This window comes from Macaca thibetana, chromosome 16, assembly GCF_024542745.1.
Source record: "Macaca thibetana thibetana isolate TM-01 chromosome 16, ASM2454274v1, whole genome shotgun sequence".
Lineage (NCBI taxonomy): Eukaryota > Metazoa > Chordata > Mammalia > Primates > Cercopithecidae > Macaca > Macaca thibetana.
The window spans coordinates 58,126,176-58,153,275 of NC_065593.1; the positions used below are offsets into that span (position 1 = coordinate 58,126,176).

Genomic DNA, 27,100 nt, shown 5'->3' on the forward strand with positions numbered 1-27,100 from the left:
CTGCTGCTCCACATGAGAAGGGGAGTTTGCAGTTCATCTCAGTGAATTTACCCTTGAAGATTATCCATATGGCCAATTTTGCTGTTTATAAACAGCCTTCAGTTTTATAAATACTGCTTTCCATTTTTCTCTTATTCTCAACTGCTAGATTTTTCTTTCTTGAATGACCTGTCATGTTAATGATCAATCTAAACACCAGTGTAGGTTTTTTGTTTTTTTGTTTGTTTGTTTTGTTCTGGAGACAGAGTCTTGTTCCATTGCCCAGGCTGGAGTACAGTGGCGTGATCTCAGCTCGTTGCAGCCTCCGCTTCTCGGGGCCAAGCAATTCTCCTGCCTCAGCCTCCTGAATAGCTGGGATTACAGGTGCATGCCACCATGCCTGGCTAATATTTATATTTTTAGTAGAGACAGGGTTTCACTGTGTTTCCCAGGCTGGTTTTGAACTCCTGACCTCAGGTGATCTGCCTGCCTTGGCCTCCCAAAGTGCTGGAATTACAGGTATGAGCCACCATGCCAAGCCCAGTCCAGGTTTTCACAGTGTCCTAACCAGATGTCTGCACTGTGGCTCCCTGGCGCTCTGTCCAGCCTTTGCCTCAGCTCTCTGTGAGCCCTGCATTCTTTTAGTGCCATTTATGCCACCAGGCACACGGGCAAGTGAGGTGCCTGTGTCTTTGCTGAGATATTAGTGGTCGTTTGCGCAGGGTTGGCTACCTCCTGAGCATTTGAGTTTGGGGCAGGGAGAATATCCTATGCTAGTGAACTGTGCCTTTGGAGCAAGTTTGACTCAGGGTTTTGAAGCCATCCATCACCTGCCTCCTATGTGCATTGAGAGCCTCGTGGCAGCCAGCTCTATCTCTTCCCTCACCTTTTTTGATTTTGTGGCCGTCAGGTTTGCTTTCTGATGTGTGTTTGAAAGCCACGTGCACTATGTTTCTGTTTTCTGATCATAAATAATTGTTTTTGTCAAAGGAACTGAAATAGAGGTATTGAGGGTTTTTTTTCTTCCAAAGCTATAACATGATGAGAGCCGGGCACAGTGGCTCACACATGTAATTCCAGCACTTTGGGAAGCTGAGGCGGGAGGATCACATGGGGCCAGGAGTTGGAGACCAGCCTGGGTAACATAGTAAGACCTTACTTGTAAAACGATAAATAAATGCCTAAAAAAATAATGAGATTATAGTCAGTGGTAACTTCAGTTCTGGAAGCACACCCCGCGGTGGTGGGCATCTCCCCCATGCCTGCCTCCTCCAAAGGCTCAGGCTGCCCCCATGGCATCATCTGGCCAACTCACTTCAGGGACCTGGTCTAACTGGACCACACTGCCGCCTCTCAGCCGTGATCTGTAGTCCCCTTGTCCCCACTTGAAGTCAATCTGGAGGTTTTGATGGAGTGGAGACTGGGAGAGAAGAATGGGGTGGGCAGTGTGGAGGGTGAAACCGTGGAGGATCTGGGCTCCCAGGTCTGCCCACGGCCGTGGAGTGGCACCTGCAGCTCCACACTGTGTGATGACACCTGGTGGCATCGACTCTGCGTGGTGGCCGTGCAGGCTTTTGTAAGACAGAGGCTACTGTGTATACAATACAGTGACTGGATTTGTATTAAAAATAGTTTCCATCTTGCTCTTCTCCAACCCCCTCCCCCATCTCTCTGCCTCCAGATGAATTTATCCACCCATCCTTACCGTGAACCTAGGGATCTATCTGCCTTTTTTTTTTTTTTTTTTTTTTTTTTTTTTTTTTTTTTTTTGAGACGGAGTCATGCTCTGTCGCCCAGGCTGGAGTGCAGTGGCCGGATCTCAGCTCACTGCAAGCTCCGCCTCCCGGGTTCACGCCATTCTCCTGCCTCAGCCTCCCAAGTAGCTGGGACTACAGGCGCCCGCCACTTCGCCCGGCTAGTTTTTTGTATTTTTTTAGTAGAGACGGGGTTTCACCATGTTAGCCAGGATGGTCTTGATCTCCTGACCTCGTGATCCGCCCGTCTCGGCCTCCCAAAGTGCTGGGATTACAGGCTTGAGCCACCGCGCCCGGCCGGGATCTATCTGCCATTTACACCCCTGGTGTTACTATGAACCAGGAGCCCAAGTGCTGATGACACTAAGCCTCGCTTTATTGGCAGATGTTAGACAATGTTTAATCACCTTTTTTTTTTTTTTTAAATTGGAAAAATAGGGTCTCAGTATTTTGCCCAGACTGTCTCAAACTCCTGGGCTCAAGCAGTCCTCCCACCCTGCCCTCTCAGAGTGCTCAGATTCCAGGCGTGAGCCACTGCACCCAGCATTTTCTTTTCTTTTTTTTTTCTTTTATTCAAAAGTTTAACAATCTTGATTTTCTGATTCTGATAGAGCATGTCCGTGGTGGCACCTGTTTGTGGAGCCAAATGTGTGTGGAGCTGCAGGGTGTCCTGACATGCATGTCTAGGTCTTGTGTTGTGGCCACCCATCCGTTGACTACTGAACTTTTTTTTGTTGTTTTGAGATGGAGTCTCGCACTGTCACCCATGCTGGAGTGCAGTGGTGCAATCTCGGCTCACTTCAAGCTCCGCCTCCCAGATTCACGCCATTCTCCTGTCTCAGCCTCCCAAGTAGCTGAGACTACAGGCTCCTGCCACCACACTCAGCTAATTTTTTGTATTTTTCGTAGAGATGGAGTTTCACTGAGTTAGCCAGGATGGTCTCAATCTCCTGACCTCATTATCCACCCACCTCGGCCTCCCAAAGTGCTGGGATTACAGGTGTGAGCCACTGCACCCGCTGACTACTGAACACTTTTTAACTCTTACCCCGACAAACTCTTGGGGGTTCATTTTTTCTGTTGATCAGAGGTGAAGAGTTAACAGATGTGGACTGGGTTTGAATGCTGGGTTTGTAGGCTCTTTTTGAAGGTCTCTCTCTCTTGCAGGTGGTCCTGACAATCAAGTCCACTTTGAAGGGTACCAGGTGTCCAATCAGTGTATGGCGCTCGTCCGTGATGAGTGTTTGCTACCATGCAAGGACGCCCCGGAGCTTGGCTACGCCAAGGAGTCTAGCAGTGAGCAGTACGTGCCTGATGTGTTTTATAAGGTAAAAGTATGGTAAGAAAAAGAATTCTGTATAAAAAGAAAATTCTGTACAAAATAATAATAATAATAATAATGGTGTCAGCCTGTCTTGAACATTTCTAATTTGGGTGCATTCTGTCTATAGCAGCCATTCGTCAGCTGTGGTTGAACCCTCCTTGTCACTAAAGGCTTCTGTCACGTTTCTGGGGCTGGATATTAGCTACTCATGCTTCCATGGCATTAGGGCTTCTCACCAGAAGTGGAGCTACGTGCACTAGGTTTGAGATCAGTAAGACCAAATCCGACCATTGCAACACAGACAGTCTCAATTTCTTTTTTTTTTTTTTTTTTTTTTGAGACGGAGTCTTGCTGTGTCACCCAGGCTGGAGTGCAATGGCCAGATCTCGGCTCACTGCAAGCTCCGCCTCCCGGGTTCACGCCATTCTCCTGCCTCAGCCTCCCGAGTAGCTGGGACTACAGGCACCCGCCACCTCGCCCGGCTAGTTTTTTTTTTGTATTTTTTATTAGAGACGGGGTTTCACCGTGTTAGCCAGGATGGTCTCGATCTCCTGACCTCGTGATCCGCCCGTCTCGGCCTCCCAAAGTGCTGGGATTACAGGCTTGAGCCACCGCGCCCGGCCGACAGTCTCAGTTTCTAAAGGAGAAGATGGGGCCTGGGCATGGTGGCTCATGCCTGTAATCCCAGCATTTTGGGAGGCCAAGGCAGGAGGATCGCTTGAGCCCAGGACCTCAAGACCAGCCTGGGCAACATAGCGAGACCCTGTTTCTACAAAAAATAGATGTGGTGGCATGAACTGTTGTCCCAGCTACTTAGGAGGCTGAGGTAGGAGGATCACCTGAGTCTGCAGAGGTCAAGGCTGCCCTTAGCCATGATCGTGCCACTGCATTACATGTAGGCCTGGGTGACAGAGTGAGACCCTGTCTTAAGGATGGGGGTGGAGATGAGAAGACAGTGGGAGATGGTTAGGGACCTTTTTTTAGAGTCCTGTCAGTTGCAGCTATTCAACGTTTTTTCTTTTTGGCGGTTCCTGCTCCTTTGGGAGCTCCAGTCGCACATATATTTGACTGCCTGGAGTTTTCCCACAGTTTATTGATACTCTCTTCATTTTGTTTCAGTCTTTTTCAGTGTTTCATTTTGGATAGTTTCTATTATGTCTTAACATTCATTGATCTTGACTTCTACAGTGTCTGATCTGCAGTTAGTCTCATTCAGCATATTGTTAATCTCAGACGTTGTAGTTTTCATTCTAGAAGTTTAAGTTGTTAATTGCTTCCCATGTTTCTACTTAACTCTTTGAACATAGAAGATACAGTTATATTAACTTTTTTCTTTCTTTTTTCCTTTTTTTTTTTTTTTTTTTTTTTTTAGAGACAGGATCTCACTATGTTGGCCAGGTTATCTTGAACTCCTGGCCTCCAGCAGTCCTCCCGCCTCAGCCTCCCAAAGTGTTGGGGTTACAGGCATGAGCCACTGCGCCCGGCCCGTATTAACTTTTAATGTTCTTATATACTAACTTATGTCACCTGCTATTTCTGCATCAGTTTTAATTGATTTTTTTTCTAATTATGGGTTAGCGTATGTAGGTCTACAGCTGCAGTGTGTTTTCTGTGGACCATCTGTCTGTCCGTCCTTGTTACTGGGGTGCTGAGTGTGTGCGGTGTGGTGCTCGTTGTGTATCACAAGCCAGAGACTCCAGCAGGGTGTCTTCTAGAGAGGGCCTTCCCTTCCTCCATGGGAAGCGTGGTGGTGGCAAGCTGTCCATCTCCATCCAGGCGGCAAGTGGCAGGTCAGAGCTGACTTGCATTTTGATGAGTTGATCCTACTGTTTTTCTACAGTGTAGCCCCTTAGGGGTGCCATCTGAGAGCCTGGTAGTGCTCTTTGTGAGGTGACAGTCTTCCTTAAATCTTTGTCTCACTGGCCCCGAAAGGCTGGGAGATACAGTCTGTCCAGAAGTTTCTCGTGTTTCTCATGCCTCATACACTTAATTATGTAGGTATCCCATGTACCTTAAGACTTTTACAAGCATTTTTTTTTTTTTTTTTTTTTTGAGACAGTCTTGCTCTGTTACCCAGGCTGGAGTGCAGTGGCGTGATCTCAGCGCACTGCAGCCTCCGCCCTCGGAGTCAAGCAATTCTTGTGCCTCAGCCTCCTGAATAGTTGGGACTACAGACATGTGCCACCAGACCCAGCTAATTTTTTGTATTTTTTGTAGAGACTGTGTTTTACCGTGTTAGCCAGGCCGGTCTTGGAACTCCTGGCCTTAAGCAATTTGCCCACCTGGGCCACCCAAAGTGCTGGGATTACAGGTGTGAGGCCACCCACAGTGCTGGGATTATACCACACCCAGCTGCAAACATCTTGAGGGGGGAGAATGGCTACATGTTTGAAATTCCTGTGTCTCTAGGGTCTCTGCCCGACTCTTGTCTCCCAGCACTCACTTCCTGCAGGAGGAGGGAGGGGGCTTTCTGTCTCAGTGCCACAGTCCCCTTTGCTGGGGGTCTTCTTATCTGGTTTGGATTCAGGCCCCTGCCTCCTCTTCCTCCCTCCTACCCAGTTGGGCAGGCTGGTCTCGAACTCCTGATCTCAAGTGATCTGCCTGCCTCAGCCTCCCAGAGTGCTGGGATTACATGCATGAGACACTGTGCCTGACCTATATCTTTCTTTTGAAATAGCATCTCGCTCTGTCACCCAGGCTGGAGTACAGGCTGGCGTGATCTCAGCTCATTGCAACTTCTGCCTCCTGGGCTCATGTGATCCTTCTGCCTCAGCCTCCCATGTAGCTGGAACTACAGGCACACACTACCATGCCCACCGAACTCTTTTGTATTTTTAGTAGAATCAGGGTTTCACCATGTTGCCCAGGCTGGTCTTGAACTCCTGGGCTCAAGCAATCTGCCTGCCTTGGCCTCCCACAGTGCTGGGATTACAGATGCTGGGTTTACAGATGTGAGCCACTGCACCCGGCCTCTGATTTCTTTCTTTCTTTTTTTTTTTTTTTTCCCTGAAACGGAGTCTTCCTCTGTCTCCCAGGCTGGAGTGCAGTGACCTGATCTCAGCTCACTGCAACCTCTGCCACCTGGGTTCAGCGATTCTTCTGCCTCAGCCTCCCGAGTAGCTGGGATTACAGATGTGCACCACCACGCCTGGCTAATTTTTATATTTTTAGTAGAGATTGGGTTTCACCATCTTGGCCAGGATGGTCTCGAACTCCTGACCTCACGATCCGCCTACTTTGGCCTCCCAAAGTGCTGGGATTACAGGCGTGAGCCACCTCACCCGTCCTTGATTTCTTTCTTAACGTTGTGGATAATCAGCTATATGAGCACGGTTTTGGGAATAAAAACAAACTTTTGTTTCCCTGTTAATCTTTGATGCTTCTCTGTCGTCAGTCGTCTCCCTGAATCATGGAGAATCATGGATGTTTCTGGACTCTCTTCTATTCCATTGGCCAATTTTCCTAAACCAGAACTAATACTATATTCTTGTGTTTTTTTGTTTTTTTTTTTTTTTTTGAAACAGAGTCCCTCTCTCTCTCGCCCAGGCTGGAGTGTAATGGCGCAATCTTGGCTCACTGCAGCCGGGACTGGGACTACAGGCCCACGCCCCCACGCCTGGCTAATTTTTTGTATTTTAGTAGAAACAGGGTTTCACCATGTTGCCCAGGCTAGTTTCGAACTCCTGAGCTCAGCAGGTAATCCGCCCGCCTCGGCCTCCCAAAGTGGTAGAATTACAGGCGTGAGCCACCGTGCCCGGCCTCATTCCCATGTTCTTTAACGTCTCTTAGAAAGGTTTTCAATTTTCTCTGTGGAGGTCTTACCTATCATTTATTAGATTATTCCTAGGTACTTTAATTTATTTTTAACCTATTACAAAATAGCACTGTCTTAAAATTATATTTTTAAACTGTTGCTGTTCGAAACAGGTAAATTTTTGTATCCAGCAACTGCTATCTGTTCCTCAGTATTGTTATTTGTAAGTTTAGTCTTTCGCATTTCCTACACGTATTATCCTTTCCATCATCAGCCTTTCTCATTCTCTGGGCTTATCCCGATTTTGCCTGGGATCTCCCACACAGCACTGATGGCAGTGAAAGTCTCTGGCACCTTTGTCTTGCTTTTAATCGTAAAGCAAGTGCTTGTAGGATTTTATCATCAACTGTGAGTTTTCTGTAGGATTATTTTTACACCCTTTTCGGGTTGGAAATTTGCTTTTTTATTTCCATGTGTTATTATAAGTTTCTTGCACTTAGGAATGGAGCTCCCTTTTGTCATGAAATATGTGACATTTCCTTAATCATTCTGTTGTTTTCATAGAGGGCTTATCTGCCCGCTGTTAGTGAGAATAGGCTAGAAATACGTCCCAAAATTGTTTATAGCCCTGTAGGATTTGAGACAGATTTCTCATGTTTCAGGAAAATACCAGTTGGAGCAAAGAGAACTGTAAAAGCCAACATTAAAGTCATCCTTTTAGTCTTCCCATGGACTTTGAGGTTGAAGGTAAAATATGCCTTGTAAACAAAACTTGCACCAATATTTGTCTAAGGCTGTTGTTCATCATATTGTTGTCTCTGGCAATAAAAATTGGAAACAATTGAACAGCCCCATCCCAAGGGGATATTAAGTTACAGCTGGACTCTGGGATAGCATGTGGTTACTAAAGGTATGCGTTTACAAATCATTGAAAGATAAGGGATAAAACTTAGAAAGTAAAATTAAAAGTGCATCTGTACCTACAGTATAATACCAAATTTTTTTTGTTGTTTTTTGAAGACACATATAGGCATTTGCACATGTATGTGGGCATACATTTACATGCACTCACACACGGGGTGGGAGCAGAAGCTTCCTGACTGTCCTTCAGGAGGGAGAAGAATCTGCAGCTTTGCCCTGTCCCGTATGCAGCCAGTAAGAGAATGAGGAAGAGCTTTGTGGACAGATGAGGGGAGCTGTGCAGATACTGACCTTGGAGGAAGTGATTTGAAGGCACATCTGTGTCATCATTCACGTGTAGTTTTTTTTAGAAAGCATGGGTGTAAACATAGTCCTGTGAGGACCAGGAGCTTCCCAAGGGACTAGGGCCAGCCAGCCACACTTGTCTATGGGGCAGTCAGGGGCAGGAGGTGGGGCTTTTCTCTTTCACCTTTCTTGTGAAAGGGAACGCTTGTCCCTTGCAGAGAAACATGAAGAAAACATATTTAATGATAACTACTCTTTGCATCTGGTAGAGTTGTTTCCTTTTCTATTCTTTTAACTTCAAAGACTTGTAATTATGGAGAATAAATGAGTGCATTTATTGACTACATGGGCAGATCAGAATGTATTTAATTGGTGGTGTGTTGATGGCCTTTGGTTCTTCCTGGTTATTACAGAAAGTGCCACATTTAACACCCTCATACATCCTCATGTGACATCTTTCTTTTTTTTTTTTCTTGAGACGGAGTCTGGCTCTGTCACCCAGGCTGGAGTGCAGTGACCTGATCTCGGCTCACTGCAAGCTCCACCTCCGGGGTTCACGCCATTCGCCTGCCTCAGTCGCCCAAGTAGCTGGGACTCCAGGCACCCGCCACCACTTCTGGCTAATTTTTTGTATTTTTAGTAGAGACGGGGTTTCACCGTGTTAGCCAGGATGGTCTCGATCTCCTGACCTTGTGATCTGCCCGCCTCAGCCTCCCAAAGTGCTGGGATCACAGGCGTGAGCCACCGCGCCCAGCCGTGGCATCTTTGTATATCTTCAAAATAGAACTGCTGGGGAGGAAGGTTTTTTGAGTTTTGATAGATATTTCCAACTCGCTCTCTAAAAAAGTCATACTAATGTCTCTCTTGATAATTAGGAAGAAGAGTTTAAAATAACTTTCCAGCCGTGAATGTACATGGGTGTGTCATGTGCGCGCTGCATCATGAGGCAGTAGCTGCTGGTGCTTTTGCACATGGGTGCTGAGTCATGAGTGCGCAGGCGCAGTGCCGCAGGGAGGAGGCCTAGCCCTGGCGGGGAGGCTCCTTGGGCTTCTGTGTTTCTTCAGATCAGGAGGCTGGCTGTGGCTCATTGTCCATCCGCCTCGAGTCTGCAGCTGTGGAGCCATATGTGCAGCCCCAGAGCCCAGCTGGTGGGGGTTTTGTTTGGGCAGGCTGGGACCTCCTGCCTATCACACAGTGACAAGACTCATACTCATAGATGGTTGTACAGCCAGGAGGCGCTTGACTGTCTCCTGTTTTTTCCTTTAAAAAGAACACTGATAGACTAGGTGTGGTGGCTTTCACTTGTAATCCCAGCACTTTGGGAGGCCAAGGCGGGAGGATTGCTTGAGCTCAGGATGTCACGGCCAGTCTGTGCAACATAGCAAGACCTCATTTCTGCAAAAAAAAAATTAGTCGGGTGCTGTGGCATGAGCCTGTGGTCCCAGCTACTCAGGAGGCTGAGTCAAAAGGATCCCTTTAGCCCAGGAGTTCATGGCTGCAGTGAGCTATGATTGTACCACTGTACTGCAGCCTGGGCAACAGAACAAGACTCCTCCAAAAACATGCATACATACATACACACACAGAGCACCGTTAGATGCTTAGGTGTTCAGTTGCTTCCCACTGAAGGTGAAACTCAGGTCCATGCCCCTCATCGTGCATCATGTCTGAAAACCTCCTGGTATGGATCTGACGTGCAGGCATCTCCAGCTTGCCCTTTCATGCCCGTCATGCCACAGCTCGCTTACCTCATGGCCCTCCTGGCTGTGCTGCTGCAGCCTGCGGGACAACCACTGGGCCTCAGCTTAGGCTCCTAGAACCGTAAGTTCCCTGGAAATGTTCCCTGAGTAAGACTTCCGACTGGCTCCGTCTATGCTCTGTGTTTTCTGGTGATTCACTGTGGTGTCTGGGCCCCTCGGTGGGCCCCTCGGGTGTTCTTTGGTACAGAGGAGCCCTCCTCATGTTCCCTCTCTGACACCAGGGTGCGGTGGGTCCGCCACGGAAGCATGTCTCTGCTCTCAGCACATCCTAGAGACATTTTGAGATGGTGTGGGACTCCATCCAGGGTATAGCAAAGCTACTAGCTCTGCCCAGAAGGCGTAAGTTATCCGTGCACCTCTGCTTTCAGGAATGTTCTTTCCTGCTGCCCGTGTGATGTGTGAGGATGTGGCAGGCTACGACCCTTCTGCCACAGAGATCACACAGCCTCCAGTCTTTGTATTCCCACTCCTCTGGACATGGGACAGTGACTCCAGTGTCTGGAATCTGACTTGGCTTTGTAGCTGTGCCCTTACCACCTTGCTGGCTGGCAACCCGGGAATATACTGTCTTCCCATGGACTGCCTTCACCGGCTGATTTCTGTAGTCGCCGTCGGGGAGTGAGGAGAGGTGGCCTTGGCTTTCTGGAGGACTGGCTGCTCCTCTCGCTGGAGCCAGTTGTCTTCTCACTGTCTGTACCTGTGCTAAGGGTCTGGTGTCCATGGGCTTATTCTTCTGCGGCAGGGAGAATTGGTTGATTGGGTTTCAGGGAGCCTCTTGAGGACAAGTAACAATTAGGCACTTTGACAAGGGGCTGGCTTCCAGTTCTTTTGTGACATGGTGATTTTATTAACTAACTTTTTTTTTGAGATGGAGTCTGACTCTCTTGCCCAGGCTGGAGTGCGGTGGTGAAATCTCAGCTCACTACAACCTCTGCCTCCCAGGTTCAAGCAATCCTGCCTCAGCCTCCCAAGTAGCTGGCATTGCAGGCACCCACCACCATGCCTGCCTGATTCTTTTGTATTTTTAGTAGCAACGGGGTTTCACCATGTTGGCCAGGCTGGTCTCAAACTCCTGACCTCAGGTCATCTGCCCACCTTGGCCTCCCAAAGTGCTGGGATTAAAGTGTGAGTCACCACTTCCAGCCTTACTCTGTTTTAAAATCTCAATTTTCTTCTCCTTCGGCCACAAGGAAACAGTCTGACGGGCGTGAGCCCAGGGATGGACTGGCCCAGGTCCGCTGGGGATTTTGTACTTCCACACCATGTCGTGTCTCTGCCAGGCCCCCAGCTCTGGCCCTGGGCTTCTGAGCCTCCAACAGGCGCCGGCCCTGCTTGGGCATGGGAGTCTGGCCCTGGGCCTTTTGGAGCTGCGCAGGGTCTTCTCCCTGCTCCTCACCACTGGGGAGCAAAAGCTATTGTGTTTGGGTGGTCAAGCCCTTGGTAGCACTGACCTGATTCACCGTGCAGTGCTCTCCCAGCATCCGTTCTGCAGTGTTCAGAGAACACCTGTAAATTGCCAGGCCCTGGGGTTCACGGAGAATGGAGTAGGGCCCCCTGCACTGGGGACACTGCTGCAGCAGGGTAGGTGGGCCGCTGCTGCGGAACAGGTAGAGAAGCTTGGAGTGCCCTGGAGGGTCAAGTCCTGAGAGGGGAGAGAAGGTGTTGATTGACAGAGCAGCTCTGGGGATGTCTGGAGGAGATTGTTCAGACAAAGGCAGCAGCCTGTTCCCAGCACAGAGAGTGATAAGTAGGGTGGCCTGCTAGGGTAGAGGTGGGAGGGTCCCCTGGAAGCTGAATCTATGGTTGGAAGTGAGATGGGGGCTCCTGAAAGGTGCTGAAGGGAGATGGCTGTGTCCGGGCTGTGAGACGATCACTCTGGCTGCTGGGCTGAGAGCTGGAAAAGGAGACAAGGGTAGAGAGTAGAGATGGCCGTGCAGTAGTGAGGAGGCTGAGTGTGTGGTGTGATTGAGAGAAGAGGCAGGCAGACTCCAGGGTGTCCAGGCCAGGCTGGAAGGCCAGGGATCTGTTGGTGATGTGCCAGTGCAGGGGCACCACCCAAGGTGAGCGTATTGCTCGGGAGAGGCACATGGCACAGATGGTGTTGGGGTAGTGCTCAAGATCTGGTGAGAGGCCGAGTCGTCCATCCTGAAGGGAATGGTTGAGGAGAACCCCTCCTTGGGGGAAGGAGGTGGAGAGCACCAGGAGGCAGGAGCTGGGGGGCAGAAGCATAGCGCCCTGGAAGGCAGGCGAGAAAGGAGCTCCCTGGTGAGTCGGGAGAGGAGGCTTTGCCTTCAGCAGCTCAGGGATGTTGGGAGCTTTGATGAGCCTGGCTGAGTAGAGGACGAGCGGCTGCCGAGAGTGAGCTCACAGAGGAGGATGGGGGTGAGCTCACCTCAGCAAGCTGCATGATTCTTTCAGGGGGTTTCACTGCAAGGGAAAGAGCAAAGGACAGTCACTAGGGTGGGAAGTGGGATTGAGAAGTTTTCTTGTTTGTGTTTTTATTAACGTAAGGGAAATACTGGCATGGGCATATACTGCTTCCTGGTGTCCAACAAAGGAGCTAATTGGCACACAGAGAGGAAGGGGCATGGTCTGTGTGTCAGGGACAACTTTGGGGCATCTGGAGACAGGTCAGTACAATGAGGATGGGAGGCAGAGGTGGGCGGAGCTGGCAGGAACGATGGGATGCAGGTTTGGGGATCACCTTGCTGACAGGAAGCCATAGGGTCAGCTGAAGCGGGAGGCTGGAGTGGAGACCACCTTTTAGACCAAGAACTTGTGAAGGGGGTGTTGTCCAGGCAGGAGGGAGAGGCTGGCAACAGGAGGGTCTCACATCTAAAGATGCACTTGCATCAGACTGCTCGAATGCTCTTTACTTTTTTTTTTTTTTTTTTTTTGAGACAGAGTCTCGCTCTGTCGCCCAGGCTAGAGTGCAGTGGCGCGATCTCAACTCACTGCAAGCTCCACCTGCCGGGTTCACGCCATTCTCCTGCCTCAGCCTTCCATGTAGCTGGGACTGCAGGTGCTCGCCACCGCACCCGGCTAATTTTTTGTATTTTTAGTAGAGACGGGGTTTCACCGTGTTAGCCAGGATGGTCTCAATCTCCTGACCTCGTGATCTGCCCGTCTCGGCCTCCCAAAGTGCTGGGATTACAGGCGTGAGCCACCGTGCCCTGCCTCTTTACTTATTTTTGAGATGGAGTCTCGCTGTGTCACCTAGGCTGGTAGAGAGGGGTTTTGCCATGTTGGCCAGGCTGGTCTCAAACTTTGACCTCAAGTAATCTACCTGCCTTGCCTCCCAAAGTGCTAGAATTACAGGTGTGAGCCACCACACTAAACAGTAATGTATGCAGTCTATGCTGTGTGCACCTGTGGCCCCAGCTACTCAGGAGGCTGAGGCAGGAGGATTGCTTGAGCCCAGGAGTTCGAGGCTGCAGTGAGCTTTGATTGCACCACTATACTCCAGCCTGGGCAACATGGTGAGACCCTGTCTCTAAATAAATAAAGATGGAACATTTTAAATATGAAATGAAATGTATGTTTATTATGAAAAAATTAAATATTGTAGATTGGTAAGAAGAAAATGGACGCCTCTAGCACCCTTTGTGATATGGATAGGCTTTGTGTCTGCACCCAAACCTCATCTTGACTTGTAATCCCCAGGTGTCAAGGAGAGATGAGGTGGAGATGATTGAATCATAGGGGTGGTTCCCCCATCCTGTTCTTGATGATAGTGAGTGCATTCTCATAAGATCTGTTGGATTTATAAGGGGCTCTTCCCGCTTTGCCCGGCACTTCTCCTTCCTGCCGCCTTGTGAAGAAGGTGCCTTGCTTCCCCTTCCCCTCCTGCCACGATTGTAAGTTTCCTGAGGCCTCCCCAGCCATGCTGAACTATGAGTCAATTAAACCTCTTATAAATTACCCAGTCTTGGGCAGTTCATTATAGCAGTGAGAAAACGGACCAGTCACACCATTCATCTGCTGAGCGCGTCCCGTGGATCAGGTGTTAGGCCTCGGACCTGGGGCTCCATGGTCCCTCCTGGTCCCTCTTCTTGCAGACTCTGTGGAGGTGTCTTGTTGGGAAACAGGGCCCGCCGAGGTGGCCATTCACAGCACTGAGACTGGAGTGTGTGAGAGGAAGCCAGGTGGAGTGGAATCTGCTGAAGCCATGTACCTGGAGAGCACAGCATGCGCCTGGGGGGCCAGTCTAGCTGGAGTGACCTGTGGTGGACAGTGGGAGGCCATGGAAAGAGATAGGGAAAGTGGGTTCTGGAATGTTCCTACTGGAGGTGTCAGGAGGAGGGGTAGTCTGGAGGCGGGAAGCTTTTGAACAGTCCAGGCATTGGATGCCAGTAGCCTGAGTCAGGAGAAGGCAGCAAGGTTAGAGGAGTGAGTGGGGCTGAAATCCAGGTAGGAGAGGCAGTGGACAGGTGCTGACAGCCGGATGGGGTGGGCAGGGGAGGTCCCCACTGTAGAAGACCCATCCTGCGCTGCAGTGGGGGGAACGGGTTGGGGTTGGGGAGCCCAGTGAGAAGCTGGTGATGTTGGTAATCCAGGCCACATGTCAATTCCCTGTGGCCTTGGGGATGAGGACGGTGTGTTGGGACTGAGAGCTTCGGAGGCCTGGCAGGCATGCAGAGAGGAGCACAGTCTCAAGCCAAGTTCCTGGTTTGGGGGAGTAGGGTTGCCACTGGTGCCAGAGTAGAGCCATGGGTCTGTGGGAGAGGATGGTGAGTCCAGGTGCCAACATGCGGAGTTTGAAGATGTAGCAGGACAGACATTTGCCAGGACTCAGGTCTGGAAGCTCAGGCAAGAGATACAGCCAATAATGTCCTTTTCAGACTATCTGCGGAGAAAGCCTAAATTAACCCAGAAGTAGACGAGCCAAGCCGTGGTTCAGAGGGAGAAAAGAAGAGGGCGTTGGCCGGGCGCGGTGGCTCACGCCTATAATCCCAGCACTTTGGGAGGCCGAGGCGGGTGGATCAGGAGGTCAGGAGATCGAGACCACCCTGGCTAACACGGTGAAACCCCGTCTCTACTAAAAATACAAAAAATTAGCCGGGCGTGGTGGTGGGCGCCTGTAGTCCCAGCTACTCGGGAGGCTGAGGCAGGAGAATGGCGTGAATCCGGGAGACGGAGCTTGCAGTGAGCCGAGATCGCACCACTGCACTCCAGCCTGGGCGACATAGTGAGACTCTGTCTCAAAAAAAAAAAAAAAGAAGGCCGGGCACGGTGGCTCAAGCCTGTAATCCCAGCACTTTGGGAGGCCGAGACGGGCGGATCACGAGGTCAGGAGATCGAGACCATCCTGGCTAACCCGGTGAAACCCCGTCTCTAATAAAAAATACAAAAAACTAGCCGGGCGAGGTGGCGGGCGCCTGTAGTCCCAGCTACTCGGGAGGCTGAGGCAGGAGAATGGCGTAAACCCGGGAGGCGGAGCTTGCAGTGAGCTGAGATCCGGCCACTGCACTCCAGCCTGGGCGACAGAGCGAGACTCCGTCTCAAAAAAAAAAAAAAAAAAAAAAAGAAGAGGGCGTTGAGCTAACCTGGAGTAGATGAGCCAAGCTGTGGTTCAGTGGGAGAAAAGAAGAGGGTGTTGAGCAACTCCAAGGATTGCTGCTCTAAAGAGGTCAAGGAGAAGGGTCTGGGAGAGGTGGGAGGGTGATGTCCTGGTGCCAAGGGACAGTGCTGGGGTCCCCCACCTGGAGAGCTGTGCGGACAGGCAGTCTGGCGAGGACCACACAGTGCTGGGGTGGGGCAGGTCAGAGTGCCGTGGGGGGTCGAGGGGGCATAGAAGCAGCAAGAAGGACAGCGTTCCTTCAAGGAGCTGGCTGTGGAGGGGCCAGAGGGCATCTCGGAGGAAGCCACTGCCCCTTGCTGTGGCCAGGCATTGCTTACTCAGCAGGCCATGGGGCTTGTTAGCATCTGGTGCTGTGAACAGCACTTGGTGGACCCTGTAACTCATTCTTAGTGCATGCTTTAAATTGCTTGGGATGAATTCCCAGAACTAGGATTTTGTTGCCGAAGCTTACTGTGTACTCGAAGGGTCTGTGTGTCCTCCCACATTTCCTCTGGGAAGGTGTCAGGGTGGACACTTGTGGGTGGTGCTGCAGACCAGCCTGGCCCTCGTGCCTGTGACGCTGGCGAGAACCAAGCAGGCCCAGGACCCCTCTCTCTGTGCTGCTTTGGCCACAGGGAGTCTCCTGTGTTTACTGACTGTTTTCTTTGTGAGTCGCCTCTTTGTGTGCTTAGGTATTTATAAGGTGATTCATCATTTTTGGCATTCATTCGTGAGGTCTTTGTATATTAACCCTTTGTCATATGTTGCAAACCAGGGTTTTTTTTGTTTTGTTTTGTTTTGTTTTTTGAGACGGGGTGTTGCTCTGTCGCCCAGGCTGGAGTGCAGTGGCCAGATCTCCGCTCACTGCAAGCTCCGCCTCCTGGGTTCCCGCCATTCTCCTGCCTCAGCCTCCCAAGTAGCTGGGACTACAGGCGCCTGCCACCTCGCCCAGCTAGTTTTTTGTATTTTTAGTAGAGACGGGGTTTCACCGTGTTAGCCAGGATGGTCTCGATCTCCTGACCTCGTGATCTGCCCGTCTCAGCCTCCCAAAGGGCTTGAGCCACCGCGCCTGGCCAACAAACCAGGTTTTCATTCTTTGTCTTTTATACAAAGAAGCTGAAGTATTTTCTGATTTCAAAGATACCTTAACTCTTTTTCTTGTAATTTCTGCCTTGTCGTCGAACTTTGGAAGTACAACTATCCCTCAGTTGACACAGAGGATCGGTTCCAGGACCTACATATACACCTGAGTCCACTTGTACTCACGCCCCAAAGTGGGCCCTTCCAGGCTGCTTGTGTGTGAAGCTGGATCTCTGCATACAGGAGTTGCCAGCCCTTGAATGCTGTGTTTTCAATCTGTGTTCGGTTGAAAAAAGTCTGCCTATAGGTGGACCTGCTCAGTTCAAACCTGTGTTGTGCAACGGCCAACTGTAATTCTTTTTTTTTTTTTTTTTGAGAGGGAGTCTTGCTCTGTCGCCCAGGCTGGAGTGCAATGGCGTGATCTCCGCTCACTGCAAGCTCCACCACCAGGGTTCATGCCATTCTCCTGCCTCAGCCTCCCGAGTAACTGGGACTACAGGCGCCCACCACCATGCCTGGCTAATTTTTTTGTAGTTTTAGTAGAGACGGGATTTCACTGTGTTAGCCAGGATGGTCTTAATCTCCTGACATTGTGATCCGCCCGTCTCAGCCTCCCAAAATGCTGAGATTACAGGTGTGAGCCACCACACCCATCCCCAGCCAACTGTAATTCTTTACCCCAGAACTATGCATCTGCCTACATACTCTTTCCGTGCTTTTAGGATTTATTTTTACTTTGAGATCCTTAATCCATTTATGCATGATATTGGTAGAGGTAGGAATCTAGCTTTGTGCTTCTCCAGATGTTCGCCTGGTTGACCTAGTCCCACTGTTTGTTGTAAACCAAGGTATCTGTGTCTCCTCGTGTCTTACTTCTGGGCATCGTCCTCTACCACTTACCTGCAATGTACTCCTTGTTGTTACCAAACCGCTCTGTTCGCTATAGCCCCGTAACCCACTTTTGTATTTGTTGGGACAAGACCCAGCAGCACACAGCTTTTTAAAATAAGCGTTTTCACCCATAGGAGACTGTGTTTGCTTCCAGCATTTTTCAGGACAGTTTATCAATTAAGAAACTGCCAAGAGAAGAGATGCTGAATCACTTCTTATAGTATATTCCCAGTCTAAGAGAAAATTTTGCATCTTCCCTTGCAGTGGAGGTGGAGAGAGTCTTACTCAGTGTGAGACCACTGTTGGGGTCCGAGCCTCAACTTCAAGGTTCCCCAAAGGCAGGAGGGAGGTCTGCGTGTGCCCTGGCCCTGCAGCACCAGCACTGACTTGGGAGGTGGGGAGCCTGTGCACATGGTGTGGGGGGCCAGTATCTACACAGCTGTCCAACTGTCCTCGCCAATCGCTTTAGGAGGTTCATTCATCTTTGTAACCCTTCCTGTCTTGCTGTGTGTCAGGGATAGCAGTAGTGCCTGTGACTGGTGTGGTTGTGAGAACCAAGTAGCTCTGTGCACACAGCTGGCCCGAGAAATACCAGCTGCCGGTTCTGTGTGCAGCTGACAGGTGCTGTGTTGTTGCACATGGACTGGACTGTTTTCTAAGCAGTGGTGCTTTTAAGAAACCGAGTGTCAGCCAGGCGTGGTGGCTCACGCCTGTAATCCCAGCACTTTGGGAGGCCGAGGCGGGTGGATCATGAAGTCAGGAGATCGAGACCATCCTAGCTAACACGGTGAAACCTCGTCTCTACTAAAAATACAAAAAATTGCAGGGCGTGGTGGCTGAGGCACAAGAATCACTTGAACCCTGGAGGCAGAGGTTGCAGTGAGCCGAGATCGCACTACTGCACTCCAGCCTGGGTGACAGAACAAGACTGTCTCAAACCAAACACACACACACACACACACACACAAAAGCATGTGGGCTTTGTGCCAGGACAACAGTGAATTCCATTGATTGAATGGCATCAACCCTGCTTTAGAAAAGGTAAATGAGGCCGGGCGCGGTGGCTCAAGCCTGTAATCCCAGCACTTTGGGAGGCCGAGACGGGCGGATCACGAGGTCAGGAGACCGAGACCATCCTGGCTAACACGGTGAAACCCCGTCTCTACTAAAAAATACAAAAAAAAACTAGCCGGGCGAGGTGGTGGGCGCCTGTAGTCGCAGCTACTCGGGAGGCTGAGGCAGGAGAATGGCGTGAACCCGGGAAGCAGAGCTTGCAGTGAGCCGAGATCCGGCCACTGCACTCCAGCCTGGGCGACAGAGCGAGACTCCGTCTCAAAAAAAAAAAAAAGAAAAGGTAAATGAAATCCTGAATGTGTTGCTTTTCTAAGAACTGGCAAGAAGAGGCACAAATGATAGCAGGATCTGAGCCGCCACAGGATATCTCAGAAAAACAAAGCTTTCAGACACTCGTTTTCTTTTTTCTTTTCTTTTTTTTTTTTGAGACAGTCTCGCTCTGTGGCCCAGGCTGGAGTGCAGTGCCGCAATCTCAGCTCACTGCAAGCTCCACCTCCCGGGTTCATGCCATTCTCCTGCCTCAGCTTCCTGAGTAGCTGGGATTATAGGAGTGCGCCACCACACCGAGCTCGTTTTTGTGTTTTTGGTAGAGACGGAGTTTCGCCATGTTGTCCAGTCTCGTCTCAAACTCCTGACCTCAAGCCATCCGCCCACCTGGGCCTCTGAAAGCCCTGGGATTACAGGCATGAGCCATCGTACCCCGGGCATCCCCAATGCTTTTGAGCTAACAAAGACATCGATTCCTGGATTTCTCTTGGTGTCAAGACCTTGGCGCTAGTACTTCCAGAAGTGGCCTCTGGCGGGTGGTGAGGCGTTGGGGCCACAACCTCTGACCTCCTGGTGCCTCACTCCAGGTGGAGATAAAGCTGCTGACACTTTGACGGCTGCCAAACTTAGAATTAAGACATCCTCCTCCCAGCACATTCCAACTGACATTTGCTGAGGCCCATAAAAAGTAATTGCCTTTTAAAATGGTGTGTAGGCCTAGGGATTGGCTGGTGAAAACATCTGAGTGAAGGCTTGGGGGAGAGGTAGAAGTTACCTGTTTCCCCAGGGAGGAAAGGGGGATACAACACCTTTATTTTCTTGGGGACTGGAAAAGGTACAGTTGGATAGTTAAGTTTGAAAGAGAATAGCATGACACAAAAAAGAGAGAGGGGCATTTAACAAGAAAAATCCCTAGAGGGGGAGATTAAAGTGAACAGGTGCTGGAAAAATGTTTCTGCATATTAGAGCTTAATTAGATTTGAAGATGAATTCCAGATGGGCTAATTATGTGTGAGTTGTTGCAGGTTATTTCTTGTAGGGGCAAGCGTGTATTTTTGGAAATGGTGATTTAGTTTGATTGGATTTGATTTTTGCCTCCTACCAAATCTCCATTGAAAAACCACCTCTTTTGAGGCCCCAGGACTCAAGCAGTAGTCCCCGTGTCTTTAGTGTCCCCATCACAGCCAGCAGAGCCCGGAATGTGGAAGCTGTCCTTACCGTGGCAGCCACTCGTCACGTGGAAGGAGGACACACGACCCTCACCCACGTCAGTGGAAAGTCATTTCAGTGTCCAAGGAAGGCAAACAGAGCAGAACTGTGTATTTGCAGGAACGTAGCCTCTGATGGGGCGGGGAGCAATACGTGAAATGGAAATAGAGTACAGGTTCGTTCTCCTGCCCTCCTGGAAAGATTGGTTGGATATATTTGGACCATTTTTCTCTGGGAGGGTAGAGGCAAGTTCTTGTTGGCCGCTCTCTAGCTGTGAGTAGAGAAAAAGTGTGAGGGTATGGAGACTGAGATACATTTCAGGCCAGACATTGAATTTAAAAAATTTTTATTATTTTTTAAGACTAGTCAAGTACAGTAGTGAGAAAGGGGGAGAGAATAGAACAAGGAGTTGGATATGTCACTGACTGTGAACAATCAACTGAGATAACTCATCACCTTCAGACCAGCCAGAAACTTAATTTTCAAGCAAGGAGCAGGGCCAAGGGCCACATGGGGCCTGGGGCTTCTCATTAGGATAATGGACTTGGTTTGACTTGGGAACAGCTTGTGATGAGTGTCTCAGAAGACAGCAGGGCTCCCTGACGTCCCCAGGAAGGTGTGGTTGTGCTAGGGGTGGCCTCCCGTCAACCCTGCACACTTCAGGGAGATTTGCTTGGCAATCATTTCGGGTCTGAGAGCTCCAATAAACGTAAACTTTTATGTAAGGCCCTATAATTGGAAATTATGGATGTATAATTTACGTATGACTTAATGAATGATTTATATAATGTTAAGTGATGATTTAGATAGAAAATATGACCCCCTCTTGCAGAATCTTTAATGAAAAGCTTTGGTTCTTATGAATTTATGTCTGGAGCTCTGTTTGAACTCAGCATGTTTGACATAAATCAGATCTAATTGTCATTTTATGATTAATGAACATATGCTGGCCGTTTTTCCCCATAATTAAACTTTATGTTCCGTGCATCTGACAAAGCAAAACAAGTTGAGACTTTGACAGATTGGTGTGGGGCTCCCGTGTCTTTGTGTGTGTGTGCGCTCATTTGTGCATGCCTTTACTCTGTTCATGTCCAAGTACTCGGTTTCTGGAAAGTCGGGTTTTCAGAGGTGTGAGCGAGATTCTAAGAGTTAGCATTCAGACTGTGAGGCTTCATGTGCTTTTGGAAGATGGACAGGGCACGGGTCCAGCCTGAGGGGAACACGGACCCTTCTGCCTGTCGCAGATCGCACCTGAGTGCCAGGCCAAGCACCGTGGGTGGAGGGGGAGGCATTTGATGTGCTCTCCCGGTGGGGAGTCCTAGTGCCCGAGAGCTTGACCGCTTTCTCAGGCTGTGGTTATAATAAGGAGCCCCAAGAAATGGTGGAAGGTGGTTTCACTGCAAAAATACGCATGTTTTCCTTTGTGCTATCCATACACTTCAATAAGATTTGTAGTAATTTAAAAAGTGAAGGCCGGGCGCGGTGACTCAGACCTGTAATCCCAGCACTTTGGGAGGCTGAGGCGGGCAGATCACGAGGTCAGGAGATCGAGACCATGGTGAAACCCCGTCTCTACTAAAAATAGAAAAAAATTAGCCGGGCGCAGTGGCGGGCGCCTGTAGTCCCAGCTACTCGGGAGGCTGAGGCTGGAGAATGGCGTGAACCCGGGAGGCGGAGCTTGCAGTGAGCCGAGATTGCGCCACTGCACTCCAGCCTGGGTGACAGAGTGAGACTCCGTCTCAAAAAAAAAAAAAAAAAAGTGAAGGCCGGGCGCGGTGACTCAGACCTGTAATCCCAGCACTTTGGGAGGCTGAGGCGGGCAGATCACGAGTTCAGGAGATTGAGACCATCCTGGCAAACACGGTGAAACCCCATCTCTACTAAAAAATACAAAAAAAATTAGCCGGGTGTGGTGGCAGGCGCCTGTAGTCCCAGCTACTTGGGAGTCTGAGGCAGGAGAATGGTGTGAACCTGGGAGGCAGAGCTTGCAGTGAGTGGAGATTGCGCCACTGCACTCCAGCCTGGGAGACGGAGCAAGACTCTGTCTCAAAAAATAAATAAATAAAAATAAAGGGTGAGACAAGCATGCGAAAGGAAAATCATCACCACTGATCGCCTTTGCTCACTGCTGTTCCCCTCTGACTATTGCAGGACGTAGACAAGTTTGGCAACGAGATCACCCAGCTGGCCCGGCCCTTACCTGTGGAGTATCTCATCATAGATGTAAGTGCCCCCCATGCACAGCCTGGGCAGACAGACCCATCAGGCGCCTTGGAGGTGGGACTGCTGGGTGGTGGCTGCTCAAGGGAGGAGGCTGCAATTTAAGGCACCCTCTGCCTTGTGCTGTGCCCACCCCATAATAGGCACCCAGGAGTGGTTGTAGAGTCACTGAGCGTGCGGTGTTGCTGAAGTGCTCACAGCTTTAATGGCTTTTTGTTGTAGTTTCAGGTTTTTGTTTCCTTGACATCAGCCTAGGGGTTAACTGTCCCCATACTAAAGTACAAAGGACCACCGACCCCAGGCTAGGGAGCCTCTGGAAGGCAGCGAACCGCCATTGCTTGGGTCTCCAGTCACCGGAGCATCAAGCAGTCTTGTCCAGATGTGCCGTGCTTGGTGTGTGGCTGTCAGCTGTCCTGCACGTGCAGGTGCTGCCCTGGCCCCAGCACAGCTGCCACAGCCCACAGTGCGTCCGGGCCACTTCGTCCAGAGTGGGCCCCAGGGGACGCACCTGTGACTCAGTGTTCTTGAGTGAGGGATCAGCGTGGTTTACTGGGTGGAATTCCAGGAGCCACAAATGCCCCTGGCTCTTCCACATCTTCCCAGTGTCTCAGCTCCTCTCTGGAGGCATTTTATGGTCATGGAGATACGGCTGTGCCATTGGCCACAGGGCAGCAAGGATGGCAAGATGAGTCTTTGCATCAGCCCCACCAGAGCTCTGTCCAGAGTGGACGGGAGGCAGCTCATTTGCTATGCTGCTGCCGTGCCAGGATCTATTCAGGCTGCATTTGAGCTCGAATGGGCATGTGATTCAGGCAGTAAAATATCATTGCATTCGGAGCAGCAGGTCCCCACGAGCCAAGCCCATCGATGCACCATTCCAACTGACAGCTCCCGAGAACATATTTATTACGTAGGCCGTGGAGGCCTCTGGTTTTTAGACTACCTGGGGTGTAATTAAGATGAAAACAGATTGATGGAGCATACACCCAGGAGGAGCCGGCATGATTTAAAACCAGCTTTCTCAGGTCTTCTACCCCGAGCGGCCTCCCCACTCGTTTCCTCTTCTTTTATAAAGGAAGTTAACTTTTTGCCTTAGTGCAGTTTTTCAGAAGTTCTTGTTTTTGGGAGAGCATTTTGCTTTGTGATGCCCAAACTCCTTGACCCTGTGGAAGTGAGGCATGAGGAGTCCTTGAGAGCAGGTGCCCAGAGAGGTGTGTCAAGCTCCATGCCCAGCCCCAGGTCACAGGCACTGGCCTGGGTCAGGGTTCTTAAACCTTGGGATGGGATGGCTGGGCAGGCAGGAAAAGGCACCAGCCAGTGTTCCTGGGGCTTCTTTGTGGGTTCTGGGGGCATCATCTGGCTGATAGACGATGGGTAGGGTAGGGAAATGGCTTCAGTGTGTAAGATGGGAACTGATGCCCTGCCTGGGACATCTGGGATGGGCTGTGTGGACTTCGGTTCTGTTACCCTCCAAGGGCCAGTTACAAGGCCAGCAAGACCCCGGTGGTCCCACTAGCTCGCTCACTAGCACGTGTTCTGGGGGTGCCGCCCTCCCCATTTCTAGGCCTTCCCAAAGGAGACGCCTGAGTAAGCCAGGCTTTTGTCTCTGCAGGAGGTCAGCACCTCCCCTGTCTTCACCTGGTACCCGGCACTGTGTGTACCAACACTATGTGTACCAGCCCCGTGCTGGGCACCCAGGAGGCGAGTACTCTGATCATCTTCATCTCGAGGAAGAGTAAAGTGAGGCCCAGGATCCCTAACTGACGAGGCCATGTAGCCGACATGTGGCACTGCGGCCCGAGTCTTCATGCCCCGCCCCACCGCTTGCCCATGAAGGGCCAGCTCAGGCCAGAGATGCTGCTGGTGGCTCAGCTGTCCTTCCAGAGCGGCTCGTGCTGGCACAGCAAATCCCGGGCCAGCCAGCTCAACAACAACTCACTGCCTTTGCTGATGCAGAAAACAGACCAGAACCGCACTCATTCTTTAGAAACAGTCCCAAAGGAACCAGAATAGTTCCCCAAAATCTGGAAGAGGTGTGACTCGGCTGCTGCTGTTCTGTTGCAGAGAAAAGCAGCATCAACTCAGCTCGGGTGCTTCACGAAGAATGAAAGTTGTATTTCTATTGATATTCTTGCACATTTAACCACTGTCCGTGTAGCTTCTATTGATTATATGTTAGGTACAAAATGCCCTCTGTTGTCATTAAGGCCTGTCTGAGCCCCTGAAGTACTTAGCTGGCCTTTGGGTATCAGCTGTGAGGGAGAGAGAAGAGCTGAGCCGTGTGTTCCTCAAGGGCCTTATATTCACCCCTGCCTGGAAAAGCCGACAGCTCCATGGAGTGGCCCCCAGCATTCAGAAGGGGCTTAGCAAGCTGCTGGAGGGTGCTTTGTTTCTTGGCTGGCTGATTTCCTCATGTGCCCTCCAAATCCAGGGACACGAATTTCTCTTCAGCAAAGTCAGCTCCTGACAGCCTCCTGGCCCCTTCCATTCCCTTCTTGTCACCTGGACAAGGGGTCAAACCTGCCTTTAGTTCCTCCATAGCAGAGGGAGAGAACCTGCGTGAAGGGAAGCTGTGCCGCGGGGGGAGTCCCAGTGCCCTTTTTGTAGGATGTCGAGGCCAGTGCACAGGCCAGAGGCTGCCCGGATATGGTGTAGCTTGCCTCCAACATGGCAGAGTTTCAAAGTGTTTGTTTAGAGATGACACTAATAGATAACGGTTCCCTTCGACGGAGAGCTTGTAGAACTCTCTCAGAATTGCTGGGAGTCGTTAACTCGGGCTCTGGGAGATGCTTTGGGCTGGCTGGGAGTTGGCCACACCATTTTCAGCCTCATTTATCATGGGTTTATGTTTTTCTTCATTAGATCACAACAACTTTCCCCAAGGATCCAGTTTACACTTTTTCTATTTCGCAAAATCCATTTCCTATTGAAAACCGGGATGTATTGGGTGAGACACAGGTGAGCTCTTTGTCTTTAGAAACATAATTTAAGGTAACTGCTGATTGCTTATCTAGTGTCAGTATTGTTTTTCCAGAAAACATCAAGCTTTCAAACGCTCCCGATGCATTCTCGTGACAGGTCAGCTGGGGCCTGCTGTGGGGCACTGTTGGTCAGGTGGACGCCCTTCCTGTGGCTGGGTGATGGACAGCCACAAAGGCTAAGCCCCTGACGTCCTCAGACTGGTCCCATCCTCAGTGGACCTCGTAATTTTCCCAAATGTGTCACTTTGTGTCTTCTGCCAGCAGCCTCGTCACTGTTGGTTTGGCCTGGCCCTTGCCTGGTCACCTGCTCAGGCACCTTGGGGCTGTGTCGCCCCTCGTCCTGGCCTCGGCTTTCCCATGTGTCGTGTTGATCTGCTGTTTAGCGTGGCTCACGTGTTGGCCTCTGCTCTCACCGGCAGATCAGGCCAGGTCCGATTTGCCGTCATGCCATCTGCATACTGTGTAGACAGGCTACGTACACACGATCGTTCTTAAATCATAACTTGCTAACAGACATTTCAGAAGGTGGTCAAAGAATGTCTATAATGAGGTTTTCTTCAGTGGCTGACAAAGCTTCTGTGCTTTGGTCCCCTCAGTGCCCGTCTGCCCAGGGAACTTGGGGTGCTCGTAGAGGCGCAAAGCCGATTATTAGGTGCACTGTTGAAGCTGTGTGTGGCTCTGCTGAAGGCGTCTGTGCTGCATCGCGGCTGCCCCGCACACTCCTCCCTCCTGCCGCCCTGTATGGCGAACACAGTTCCACAGGAAGAGCCGGACGCGTCTCCCTGCCCTGAACGGGGCCCCAGGCCCCTCCCACAGCCCACTCTTCACCTGGGGGCCAGCGTGCATCGCCCTCTGTTTGACTGTGTCTCTGTCTGAGTCACCTTTTTTTCTTCTTCTTCTTCTTTTTGAGACAGAGTCTCACTCTATCACCCAGGCTAGAGTGCAGTGGTGCGATCTTGGATCACTACAACCTCCACCTCCCGGGTTCAAGCGATTCTTCTGCTTCAGTCTCCCAAGTAGCTGGGATTACAGGCGCACACCACCAAGCCTGGCTAATTTTTTTTTATGTTTTTAGTAGAGACGGGGTTTCACCATGTTGGCCAGGATGGTCTTGAACTCCTGACCACCTGCCTGCCTCTGCCTCCCAAAGTGCTGGAATTACAGCGTTAGCCTCCGTACCTGGCCAGTCTGAGTCAGCTTGAGAAGTGTGTCTTCTTGCACATCTGGGTAGTCAGGTGTGCTGAGAGCATCTTCTTGGGAGAAGAGGGCAAGAGCTTGCTTTGCAGCTGCCTGCGCCTCTTTCTTGGACCCTGTTTGTGGTTGCAGAGGCAGAGGGAGAGGTGCCTCTCAGCATTCAGTGTATTGAGTTGCATCTTAGTAGGAAACGGCTCTGTTTCGGGGTCTGGCACTGGGGGACTGTGTGGAACATTCATGTTTATTCCTGTCCCTCTAGGACTTCCATAGCTTGGCCACCTATTTGTCCCAGAATACCTCATCCGTGTTCTTGGATACCATCTCAGATTTCCACCTCCTGCTGTTCCTGGTCACCAATGAAGTTATGCCTCTGCAGGTGCGTGCCCAAGTGTGGTGTCTGCCTGAGCAAGTGGGCTTTGCCCGCCAGGAGATGCCTGTGTCTTGCTTTCTTTCCTCACAGACCAGAGCGTGACTGGGAAACTGGGTCAAAGCTTGGGGTCACATGTTGTCCCCCTCATTTGTCCTGTGGGCAGAGTGTAGGCAGCAGCTTTTCACAAGAAGCTTGTTGATAGAAAGATGAATTTTTTCACCTTTAGCATTTTCATTGAGTGTCTGCACCTCTGTGAGGAAGTACGGTTTCATCTGTTACAATTGGATGGCAGGCAGAGGTGATTTAGCTCTGCCTCCAGCGTTAGAGTTAGACAGTTTAAAAAATTCCTGTTCTAACAGTTTCAGAGTCACAGCCTCTGCTTTTTACTCATATCTCCCCTCCTCCCGAATCAACTCTGGTTTTATTGCCTTGGCCCAGAAGGCTTGGCCAGCTTCCAGACCCCATGCTCACAGCTGC

At 50.5% G+C, this 27,100-nt stretch overlaps 4 protein-coding genes across 4 annotated transcripts in view; 2 read left to right on the plus strand and 2 right to left on the minus strand.

Annotated features, from left to right (window-relative positions):
• The window catches only part of MRPL12 (mitochondrial ribosomal protein L12), a 167,324-nt gene that overhangs the window by 125,169 nt on the left and 15,055 nt on the right, over positions 1 to 27,100 (minus strand). The window lies entirely within an intron of this gene.
• ACTG1 (actin gamma 1) overlaps positions 1 to 27,100 on the plus strand; it is a 181,429-nt gene that overhangs the window by 101,920 nt on the left and 52,409 nt on the right. The window lies entirely within an intron of this gene.
• CCDC137 (coiled-coil domain containing 137) overlaps positions 1 to 27,100 on the minus strand; it is a 150,931-nt gene that overhangs the window by 88,431 nt on the left and 35,400 nt on the right. The window lies entirely within an intron of this gene.
• NPLOC4 (NPL4 homolog, ubiquitin recognition factor) overlaps positions 1 to 27,100 on the plus strand; it is an 87,015-nt gene that overhangs the window by 49,950 nt on the left and 9,965 nt on the right. The window contains exons 12-15 of the mRNA XM_050764007.1: positions 2,901 to 3,061; positions 22,010 to 22,081; positions 24,941 to 25,036; positions 26,513 to 26,629. Of these exons, the coding sequence (XP_050619964.1) occupies positions 2,901 to 3,061; positions 22,010 to 22,081; positions 24,941 to 25,036; positions 26,513 to 26,629 (446 nt within the window). The remainder of the gene's footprint in view (positions 1 to 2,900; positions 3,062 to 22,009; positions 22,082 to 24,940; positions 25,037 to 26,512; positions 26,630 to 27,100) is intronic.